The 12,423-nt window shown below is 35.4% G+C and overlaps 3 protein-coding genes across 5 annotated transcripts in view; all 3 read left to right on the top strand.

The window, feature by feature from the left end:
* Positions 1–2,526, top strand: part of LOC106873532 (zinc finger protein 664) — an 11,333-nt gene extending 8,807 nt beyond the window's left edge. The window contains exon 4 of the mRNA XM_052977776.1: positions 2,454–2,526. Coding sequence (XP_052833736.1) covers positions 2,454–2,526 — 73 coding nt within the window. The remainder of the gene's footprint in view (positions 1–2,453) is intronic.
* Positions 1–6,486, top strand: part of LOC128251037 (zinc finger protein 271-like) — a 13,998-nt gene extending 7,512 nt beyond the window's left edge. For 2 of the 3 annotated variants that reach the window (XM_052977312.1, XM_052977313.1), the window contains exon 2: positions 2,454–6,486. In XM_052977312.1, coding sequence (XP_052833272.1) covers positions 3,266–4,150 — 885 coding nt within the window. In that variant the 5' untranslated portion in view covers positions 2,454–3,265 and the 3' untranslated portion in view covers positions 4,151–6,486. Of the gene's footprint in view, positions 1–1,154; positions 1,233–2,453 lie in introns of those variants that run through there. The other variant, XM_052977311.1, reaches the window with a different exon arrangement.
* A 5,305-nt stretch (positions 6,487–11,791) lies between these two features.
* LOC106873524 (zinc finger protein 681) overlaps positions 11,792–12,423 on the top strand; it is a 5,754-nt gene continuing 5,122 nt past the window's right edge. Inside the window, exon 1 of the mRNA XM_052977310.1 lies at positions 11,792–11,949. The gene's annotated coding sequence lies outside the window, so the exon portion shown is untranslated. The remainder of the gene's footprint in view (positions 11,950–12,423) is intronic.

The raw sequence follows: 12,423 nt of genomic DNA on the forward strand, positions 1-12,423 counted from the left end.
CTAAGTCACCTAACAGAATCGAAGAGAGAGATGTGCCGCGGTGGTTTGGTTTGGTGTACATAGAAAGTCGTGTAGACGCTGGTGGAGATTGATGCTGGTTAGTAGTCGTAGACTCGTGTTGCTGATGTGGCGACGGCGGTGGTCATCGTTGGCTGGACGAAGCTGTTGAAGTGGTCGCTGGCTGATGTTGCTGCTGCTGTCGCGTGGTACACGGCACAGTCTCTAAGAGAAACTGGACCGAGACAAATTTGTTGGGTATGAGTTGATCTAGTTATAGCGAATTATCAGCTCCAAGACGGTAGCAGAAAAACACTATCACATGACCTTATTAAGGGCTGGGATTGGTCAGTTTGCGTTCTGGTGGGAACGGTTCGAAGAAGTTGCCGCTTCGAATAATAATCAGTCACGTGATGAGAATGAATGGGTTCTCTGCTACGCTCGCGTTTGTTTATATTTAAATGAGAAGAATGGCGATAGCAGTTTTGTATCTAGTGACGATAGGTAGTTTCACTACATATATATATATATATATATATATATATATATGTGTGTGTGTGTGTGTTTGTGTGTCTGTGTTTGTCCCCCAAACATCGCTTGATGGTAGCGTGTTTACGTCCCCGTAACTTAGCGCTTCGGTAAAAAGAGACCAATAGAATAAGTCCTGCGGTCGACTTGCTCGAGTAAAGGCTAGTCTGGTAGAAATAGCAGCGAAATCTTAACGCAATTTTCAACCTTGTTATCAAATATAATACCACATACGGTAGCCTGAGGTAAACTATTTGTAGATACACACTGAGTGACGTTAAGTACTGAATATATAATTTAATATGTTCATGATACATGTATCAATATAGTGAGAATGGGAAATTTGTGGGATGACCTCGTAAGGTGAAAGTTGAAGATTACGCGGTCAATGAAAATCTCAACATAATCTTTAACAACAATTATACACGAATAATTGACATTTATTGTATATATAGTATATAATTATGACAATATATTCATGAAACAGATTACAACATGAGTGTAAAACGATGCGTACAACAGGGACAAAGCCAAGTGAGGAATGAACTTTTGAATGGAAACAAAACGAATAGTGTCAGTACGTAGAGACATCTATCGGTTAATTGAGGAAATATATAATATATAAATATCAAGGGGGACAACTTCCTCGCCTTGAATATTGATATGAAATCAACGGGTACGGATGTACTTGCTCCCGTCTAAAAACGGTGAGTTGATAAAGATTCACTTTAACGTTGTAAGATAGGGGAATTACGTGAACCCTTCAGTAATTTTTTAGAAGTGAAAACATATAATAACGTTTTACGTATTACTGGATAATACTTTAGAACTGAAATATTGATCTGTTATTTTTGAAAAAGCGAAATTCTGGTTTAAGCATCCCATATGATCCTCATTTTGTTGTTTTGAATTTTAAGAAAATTTTTAGGAATATGTGTTCTAGATACTGGAACTCAGACGATTATGCAAAAAACAAAAAAATTGTGTTGGCGATTTAGCTGTTTTTAGCACATTTCACGACCACTTTCTTCGTTTCTTTGTCACTCTGACATTGATGTTTTTCATTATTTTTCTCCTCATAAACATTAATGGAATAATGATATACCCAAGGGTGGTCCATTGCTGGGATTTAAGCAAATTCTACTGTAAATTCTATGTTTTTTTTAACCAAAGTTCAAAGGTGTTGGTTGTTACATGAACTTGAATTTTAGTTGAGTATATCTTGTAATTTGGAAGAATGGATTACAACTGTTTTTGTATTTAACTGGTACTTAAACCTTTAACTGTGGGATGTTAACTCAAAACATAAAGGGCTGTAACTAAATACCAATTCTGCTATCCATCACAATTTCTAATTAAATGCAAACATATTCACTCAGTATAACAGAGGATTATTTATCTAAGTAGCTTCTCTGTTAAAGAATCTTAACTCTGGTTATACTGATCTAAATACACTCGTAAAACTTCCCAGATGTTAGGTATTTAGTTTATGACAATCCCTGACTTTTCAGTCTTTAATAGAAGTGTTTGAAAATAAATAATTGACAGTCTGGTTCATTTTGGCCTTTGAGCTTGCTCTAAATTACATGTAAATCAATATAATTTATTACAGTTTATGGTTGGTGTTATTTATGAAGGTATAGGGGCTTGAACCCTATCACACTATATTCAGTTAGGAATCACAGGTGAGCCACTCCAGTTTCACGTGAGGCTGTGTTGTGATATGACCTCTTGAACATTCTAAAATTGTCCCTCTTTTCACCCTGTGATATCTGGCTGAAATTCAGTTGTTCAGGTAATATTTATGTCTCTAGTTTTATTTATTTATTTATTATTTTTTTATAGAAATGTTATAAAATATCCATTGTTGTATACCTAGTTTTTATGTATCTTCTATATCTTACACTGTTGTTTCACTTTAATTTCAGGTTGTCAGATGGCACTGATGTAGAATTCTTTACCTCAAGTACATCATCAATATGTATTATATATTATAAATAATGGGAAATATCATGTTAACATAAATCTATGATGAATTATTATAGCGAAATATCCCATTTGCACTTGGATTAAATAATACTGTCTTTCTTACCTGGACTATTGCCATATTTTTGCATTTGAATTAAGATTGGACATATTTACAAGGGAGTTTCCAGCATCTAAAGATATCAGCAAATGTCATTGTTGATGGAAATATAATGTTTTGTAGTAATATAGAATTATTTTATGAGGAATAAACTATCAAAATGCAGACAAGAAAAATATCCATATATTGTGGTGAGAAGAGAAAATTAGTGGGAAAATGAATTATGTAAGAAAATTAGGAGATTCATGTTTTCCTGAAGAGATGGCAGAAGAGATAAGAAAATAATTATTCCATTGTGCAATAAATCTTTTCACATAACAATGACTTAACTATACAAAAACATATTCACACAGAAGGGAAACCATTTCACTGTCATATCTGGGGTAAATTATTCTCTGCAAATGATAAGTTAACTACTCACAAAAATGTTCATACTGGAGAGAAACCACATTGCTGTAATGTCTGTGGTGAATCACTCTCTAAAAGGGAAAACTTAACTATATATAAGCATAGTCATACAAGAGAGAAGACATATCACAGTGATATATATCTGTGGTAAAGTCTTATGTTGTGGTAAAACCCTAATTATTGACAAACATTCATAGAAGTAAGAAGGCAGATCATTGTGATTTGTGTGGTAAATCATATTCTGAAATGAGTGACTTAATTAAACACAAACATATTCAGACTAGAGAGATGCCATATCAGTGTGTTGTCTGTGGTAAATCATTCTCTCAAACAAGTAGCTTAACTACACATATACGTATTCACACAGGAGAGAAACCATTTCATTGTGATATCTGTGGTAAACTATTCTCTAGAAACAGTGACTTAACTAAACACAAGCGTATTCATACAGGAGAGAAACCTTATCATTGTGATATCTGTGACAAATCATTCTCTCGGAATGAAAACTTAACTATACACAAACGCATTCATACAGGAGAGGAACCACATCAGTGTGATGTCTGTGGTAAATCATTCTATATAAGTAGCCACTTAATTGTTCACAAACGTATTCATACAGGAGAGAAGCCATATCACTGTGATATTTGTGCTAAATCTTTTTCACGTAAATCTGAAGTAACTAAACACAAACGTATTCATACAGGAGAAAAACCATATCAGTGTGATATCTGCGGTAAATCTTTCTCTGTAAATTATAGGTTAACTACTCACAAATATGTTCATACGGGAGAGAAATCACATTGCTGTGATATCTGTGGTGAATCTTTCTTACATATTGAAAACTTAACTACACATAAGCGTACTCACACTGGAGAGAAACCATTTCACTGTGATATCTGTGGTAAGGCCTTCTCCCAAAAGAGTAATGTAACTAGGCATAAACGTGTTCATACAGGAGAGAAGCCATATCAGTGTGATGTTTGTGGTAAATCTTTCTCTGAAACTAGTCTTATAATTAGACACAAACGCATTCATACAGGAGAGAAGCCACATCAGTGTGATATATGTTCTAAATCATTCTCTCGAAAAATTTACTTAGTCAAACATATAGCTATTCATACTGATGTGTAGCTTTATCGCAATCAAAATTCATTTTTTAACAACCATTTTACCTGATAAATCCTTGTGGATAGTAATTGTTCTCATAGTTAACTTGTTATAGCAGTGTCTTTAACCTTTTAGTATTCAGATTCTTCTGTCTAATTAAATGCTTATTTATTCACAGTTTTGAATTACACATTCTCTTTTTATGTCAAGATTTCTATGATGTGCTTTTTTATCTTTAGGACGACACTGTAACATAGGTGTGAGAGGCTGAATATGGCAAATTTGAACGTAAAACAGGTAGAATATTTGAGCTGGATATGGCCAGTTTAAATTCTAAAGGCTTAATTAAGTTTGTGTCCTTATGGATATGTACCCTAATTAAAACCAGAATATGAGCATTTTCTCAACCTTTATTCCACGAAAAGATATCTTAAATAACCATAAATATATTGACCCAGTTACAGGCTATTTTAGAAATAACAGCCTCCCAACATTATATAATATATAAAACCACAACTATATCTGGAAATGTGACATGGTTTAACTGTGATATTGTTAATAAAAACATTCACATGTATATTCAATCTAACGTCTGTCATGTTAGTCTGATGACATTTTATGTCAACTACACATAACATAGCCAAAACTGGAATAAGTTTCTTTTTCAGGACTGATGAATTATTAATCCTTTACAAGACACACATGAATTCTCATGTGAGAGTTATTGCTCACATATCTAGTACAGAGTAGCTATATCACACTCATGTACTTTAGATTTTGTGTAAAAGCACCATCTGAATTGTTAACAATCATTCACTCACCAACAAGCTGCAACTATTTCCTACAATCTTTTCTCTTCTTCTGACTCAGCAAGTTGTGTACAATTCCTGCTTCGAACGCTTACATCTTTATTTCTATACCAAAAAGGCAAAAATGGAACTTATACATTCCCTCCACCTGCTTGAAATAGCAGCTGAATCTCGAATAGCATTCTACCATCTTTGAAAAAGAAAGACATGTCTCCAGAATAGGATAATGTTCTTGGTACAGTGCCATAAAAGTAATTAAAGAATGGACACACCTTTGACCATTGGTCAGTTCTATGAGGACTAACCAGGAGCCATACAAAAACTTCATAGAAGAGACAGTTTCTTCTTGTAATAATTTGGGTGATAACATTTTCTGGCAAATCAAGTCAATTGGTTTCTATTATTTCTTATTTGACAACAGGAAATGATTCCTTATTTCAACAGTCAGTACTTTTCTTGGAGTAGAGTCTGTTGTATTGTATCTCATGTAGGATCTTTGGGGTTTAACAGGCAACATTTGTTTTCTTAACGAAACACTTTAAAACTTGGGACACTGGTAGAATGTGTCATATAAAACAACTTCTTCTCTTAACCTTCTTAACAAAATTTTGTACATCGCAAGTTATTTCATGTTAATGTTGTCATATTTCTGTAATTTCAACCAATCACTGACGTCTATTCAGCTGAATACAGTTAGTGCTGTTTTCTAAACAGTAGCTTTTGACTGGTAAGAAAAAATGTTATTCCCCTGACATATTTCATCCGGTTTTTTGGTTTGTTTTCTTTTGAAGCAGACAAAATTACAGAAAAATGGTAATTTATATGCAAATATTGTTGGTAATCTTCAAGTTTAGGGGGATAAAAAAATAAATAAAAATATTCAAGGGAAATAACTGAACGACTTACCAGTATTATCCGTTTTCTTCTAGCTGTTTATAAATAAATCACACCCTAACCCTAACGTCAATCAAATCACGTGTGTGATTTATTTATAAACAGAGATGTACGGAGAATACTGGTAAGACGTTCAGTTACTTCCCTTGAATATTTTTATTTATTTTATTTATCCCCCTAAACTTGAAGATTACCATATTGTTTATATAATAAATTACGCTGTGCGTATCTGTTATTAATGCACCTCCACCAAGTGCTTCATTTCCTAGAAATAGCAGCCAAATCTTCAAATCAAACTCTAGTTAGGGTTAGGGTTAAGCAAGAACAAATCAAATGAAAAAATAAGCTGAGCAACACACGTGTTTACGAACAGTCTAGTTAATCGGAAATGTCAGAACTAACGGGGATTAATACCATATACACCGTTACAGCAGTTACTGAATAGACGTCAGTGATTGGTTGAAATTATCAAAATAAGACAATTTTTAACGTGAAATAACTTCAAATACAAAAATTTTTTATCTGTTCTATACCATAAAATATACAAGTATACGAAGTTTGAAAGTGTTTCGGTACCAAAAACACTACCAAAAAAATGTTGCCCGTCAAACCCCACAGATCCCTCATGTAAACCAACAATAAATGTTTCCAAATGTATACTTTACGGATATGAACATGTATGTAAACTGTGTAATTAAAAAAGTAACAATCAGTTTGTAAGATGAAAATATGTGGAACATATTGTATGAATGAATAATGAATTATCAAACCCAAAACTGGATGTTTTTACAATACAAGGCAATGAAAAGGTTCGTTTTGCTTCAAGTTAAAAGAAATGATGTCATATGAAAATGTAAAGTGGGTACAGTGTGAGATGTTACCTTTATTCCAGATACATTTAGGCACTAATCTGAAGGTGTGTGGCCTAGTGATTAGGCTGTTGCATTCACGATTGCTAGATCATGGATTCGATTCCCTGATTGAACAGTGCATTGTGTTCTTGAGTCAAATACTTTATTTCATGTTGCTCCAGTCCTTCTGTCAGCAAGGATTGTTGGCCTGCTCACCTGGTTAGATGGGTGGTGTCATTTTAAGGCTAAAATAATGCAAAATACATTGTGACCACTGATGTGTAACAATGTCTGACAGCCTGGTTGGTCATGCGATCATGTGAAATCTGCTCTGTTCATTAGATCTTATTTATTATTTTGCAAAATTTTATGTTAGGGTACATACCACCAAATTAAAACTGATGCTAATTTAAAGATATCACCTGAACTACCAAATCTATTGTTTTGTTGTGATAGACATGAACGCCATATGGCATTAAAAAAAATGCAAGAATGACAGAGGGGGTGAACAAAAGTAGGTATACCATTGCTTAATATGAGTGGAGTGTTCTTTTCCTTACTCTTTTAAACTTAAGTGATTCATAAGTTGACTAAGGGATCTGTGGTAGAAGCGTAGTTCATTGGAAGCCCTCTCTTTTCATTTCTGGGGTTATTGAGGGAATGCTTGAGTGACATTAAGCAATTGTATACCTTCTTTTCTCAACCCCGCCCGTGTATTTCAGTGTAAAGGACATTACTGAGCCATATTAAGAACAAAGTACTTCATAAATAGAAATAAAAAGAAAAAAATAAATAAATGAGAGTCATGTAAAATCTCATCACTTAAGTTTGTGACAGAATTTTCCCATAATATTTAACCCTGGTATTAATACCGTCTTTGTTGCTAATATATATTTTATTAACAAGCTCACTGGCTAATTGCGACTCCACTACCAGTCCAGGCACTGATTTTCTATATATCGCTAATGGGGAGATGAGTCAGTCTCTCTAGCAGTCGGGCATCTGTCAATGATGAGGTCAAGGAAGTTCAAAATCATGTGATCTATTGGTCTCAGTGTTGGAGTTGGTGGGGATTTATCTCCTCACTAGTGATATAAACAAGAGTGTATTTTGCACCAAAAGCCTATAAGTTTCTCTCAGCTCTAACAAGCCACAGTTATCCAGTATTATATGCGGTGAACCAGTCTCCCATCAAAACCTACGGTCAGATATCTTTAACTCTAGACCTTGCCTTGCGTCAAGATTTTAAATGGATTTTTGTCATAGCAGACCTGCCACAGCCTATCCTCAGGGCAGACTTCTTATACCACTATTCACTCCTGGTAGATGTCAGGAAACAGAGACTTGTGGATACTACCGCATCTTTATCTACGCCTGCATGTGAATCTACCGCTGCTATCCACAGCCCATCATTTTTTGTAGCTGTTGCCAATAACCAGTTTCCCGAGTTAATGGATCTATCATTTAAGCCTACTCAGACAGTCTGCTCGACTCAACACTTTATTACAACAACTGGTCCACCCGTTTTCTCTCATCCACATAGACTAGTGCCAGACAAGCTCAAGAAAGCCCACGCTGAATTCGAGCACATGCTCCAGCTTGGTCTTATATGTTCTACTAGCCCTTGGGCATCTCCGCTATACCTAGCTGGGAAGGGTGAAGCGGGTTTTAGACCCGTTGGTGATTACAGGAGACTTAATGCTATCACCACACTTGATCGTTATCCCCTACCCAACTTAAAGGATTTTTCTTATGTTCTCCATGGTTGCTCTATATTTTCCAAAGTGGATCTGATATGTGCGTACCACCAAATCCCAACGAACCTGGAAGATATATCTAAAACTGCCGTAACCACTCTGGTTCATTCTGATTCCTATCTATGCCTTTTGGTCTGAGAAATGCTGCCAGTACATTCCAGCGTTTCGTCGATGAAGTTGTACACGGATTGAATTTGTTTGTTTTTGCTCATGTAGATGACCTCCTTGTAACCAGCGACACAGTTGAACATCATCATCAACATCTATCTCAGTTGTTTCAACGTCTGCGAGCGTGTCATGTAAAGGTCAATTCAGCTTAATGTGCTAAACATCTTGCCTGGCATGCTAATGATTCTGCCTGCTTGCTGCCCTAGAATATAATAAACATTGATGATGTATTTGAGGGAAACTCTTTGGTGCAAATGTTATTTGATTTTCCAGCTATGCTATGACACACACACCACAAACATGATTGCCACTTCTTCCTAGAAGGCTATCATGAGATATGATATGATTAGCAAGTCTAGCTTTGAACAACCAGACCCTATTGCTGATGTTACAAACATAAGAAACGTTTTAGGGATTCTGTGAGAAACAACCTTAAAGCTTTTAGTGTGGATGTTGTTGAAGACTGGGAGCAGATGATGGAAAATTATCTAAGATGGTTGAAAAGCATTTGAAATGTGGATGTAATGGAGAAATAGCAGTATAAGATATAGAAAATACCTAAAATGCAGAGACTTGCACAACATATTGTCATTTCGTCAAAGCTTTGGAATCAAACCTGCCTTAAAAGGATCCATTTAGCTTTTGAAACCATTTAGCTTTCAAATTACTCTGTCAAATATAATGCTTATTTTTTCATATTGCTTTGTATTAATCATGCATTATCTTGTGGTTTCAAAATGTCAATGATGTGATTGCTTATTTTTACAATGACTGTGCATCTCCTTTACAGCAGCACACCTGTTCCTGCCTTCTTTCTTGTTAACTCTCTCTCTCTCTCTGGCTGGGTAACCATGTACCTCCTTTTCAGTAAGACACCTGTTTCTGTCTCTCTGTTACACTCTAACTTTTCATCATCTGACACAAGATCACCTTTTCCAATGCCACCTCCCCTCTCAAAGATTCCTTGTCTTGTAAAGTTACTTGGTAACCCTGCCAATGTTGGTGCCACTTAAAAAGCATCCAGTCCACACTGTAAAGTGGTTGGCATTTGAAAGAGCATCCAGCTGTAGAAACCATGCCAAAACTGACCTTGCCTGTACTGATGCCATGTAAAAAAGCACTTAGCCCATTCTGCAGGGTGGTTGGTTTTAGGAAGGGCATCTGGCTATAAAAACCATGCCAAAACAGACACAGAAGTATAATGCAGGCTTCTGCCTGGCCAGTTCCTGTTAAACTGTCCAACCCATGCAAGCATGGAAGGGGAATGTTAAACGGTGATGGATGACATTGTAGGGTAGGTTAGTGAGCCTGGATCTGGTCAGTTTGGACATAAAACAGGTAGGATATTTTGGCCGGATATGGCTGGTTTAAATGCTAAATGGTTAAACATCAAATGGCAGTCTCTAAGACAAGGCTCCTTTGTTTTTCATCAAGCCAACACATCCAGTACTGAGATGCTCCTCCATCAGCTGTGTTGGACTGGACTCCTTACAAGGATGGAAAAAGATAGGTTGATTAAGCAGTTGTTTTTCTGGAGCTGCAAAGCAGTAAATGTCCAATACATAAACCCAAGAAACGTTTTAGGGATGCTGTGAGAAACAGCCTTTAAGCTTTTAATGTAGATGTTGAAGGCTGCAAGCAGATGAGAGAGAATCAATTGGTCTGCAAAAAGGTGATTTATGATAGTTGAAAAGCATTTGAAACATGAATTTTGAAGACTGGGAGCAGATGAAAAAGAACCAGTCGGTTTGGTTGAAAAGCATTTGAAATGTGGAGAATCCAGTGCTCCCCATTGAAACAAGCACTTCATAAACAGGGCCTCAATTCAATCCCAGACACTGTTTTTTGCTTGGAAATGTTTGTAACATCTGCAGTAGGGATCGGTGTTATCGATTAGTCCCCTTCCTTCGAAATTGCTAGCCTTGTGCCAAAATTTGAAACCAATCTGAGCTCAATTTTCGTCAAGGTTGACTTTGCCTTTCATCCTCTTGGAGTCGATAAAATAAATATCGGTTGAGTACTGGCGTTGATGTAATCGACGTTACTCCTCCCACGAAATTGACGGCTTTCTTCCAAAATTTGAACCCAATATTTATTCATCTAAAATGCCGAGCTTGTAGAATGGTTATCACGCTGGGCAAAACGTTAAGTGGCATTTCATCCGTCCTTATGTTCTGAGTTCAAATTCCCGCGAAGTCGACTTTAATTTTCATCCTTTCGGGGTTGAACACTGAAGTCGATGTAACTGATTTACCAGGTCCTCCGAAATTGCTGGCACTGGGCCAAAATTTGAAACTAATATTTATTCATGTACATAGTTTTGGTTTAATTATTTCCACTTGTACCTTTTGTAATGATATATTTCAATCGTGGTCGACATATAGAATGTCAACGAAGTTTTGGGAGATACATTGTCTCTATTAAGAAATATCCTAGCAGATAAATGTTTAATAACTTTTGAAAGTGAAAGGCTTGGAAGTATCACACGTTCATTAACTGAAAGTTTCCATTAGATTTCTATACAATCACAGATCGTAGTTTAGAGCAGGGTCTAGAATAAGCTCGTTGATTTAATTATTGATTTCAGACCATAGTGTGGTGGAGAATAAAATTAATATCAATTATCTAACAACATCAAAATGAAAGATCTTAAATCACCGATGTTGGTCAAATTTTACTATGAATATTATGTGTATTATATGTTACCTGTTATAGTATATAAATCAGTGTGAAGACTGAGACATCTTTACTTACACTAAAACTTAATTTTGAGCAAGAGAAAGTTTCTGGTTTACGCTACGATTCAACAGGGACTGAAATTCGAAAACAAAAATTACAAAAAAGAGACTCGGAAACATAAACGGCGAAACTTTTTTTTTTAATCTATATACGCTGTTACAATACGTATGTATCATTTCTACAAAAATACTAAAATATACACACAGTTATATATATTATTCAGAAAAGTTTTATATCTGTTATATCTCCGAAATTTAGTGTTGTTTTGGAAGGTAACATACAAATTGGGGCCCTCGGACGTGGTATGATTTTCAATATATTTTGAATGAAGAATAAGGTATCGATCTGGCTGTGAATGTGCTCGGACAACAAAGTCACATTTTTACTCTGAATGTGTTTCTTAAAAGCAAAACTACAAATGAAGAACGAGGATATCTGATAATATTAGGATTATTTTTACGTTTCGTTTCTGTCGTGTTAGTTTTTATAATTTCTGTTGACAAACTTTAGCTTGGTGAATCACGGCAAGAATTAAGACATCGCCGTAGTTTAAACAAATACTGAAGATGGGAAAGCAGATTGCAGGAGTTTATGGAGAAATACAAGTAAGTCCTTAACTCAGTAGTGGCAAAGTAATAACTGATTTCACGGACTGATTGTATAACCGTTATTAAATATCTAGCCTTCACTATACGTAGCGAAGTATAGTGATGAATGAACCACGATGTAAATAAATGTAGAAAATGCATTGGAAATACACGTATGTTGGTGCTAACATTTCTAATGAGTGAAACATTTAAAAGTTAATCAGACATAGATATTAGAGCGAGGAAGAAAGAAATATTAAAGATCAATATTATTTTCTAGTATTACTATAGATGTGTCCTCCCACCACCGACTTTGTTGCCTCATAACTTTCAGAAAATGGATATTTTTAAATGAAATTTCCTATAAATATGCGACATTCTTTCGTTACTACAAGCATTTACGTCACTGAAGAGCGTGGTAATGCCAAATATGCTTCAGATGATGTAGATTCTCATTATATCGGAATATGTTGCAAAAAAAAAAAAAAAAAA

Source organism: Octopus bimaculoides, chromosome 28 (genome assembly GCF_001194135.2).
Source record: "Octopus bimaculoides isolate UCB-OBI-ISO-001 chromosome 28, ASM119413v2, whole genome shotgun sequence".
In the NCBI taxonomy this organism is placed as follows: Eukaryota; Metazoa; Mollusca; class Cephalopoda; order Octopoda; family Octopodidae; genus Octopus; species Octopus bimaculoides.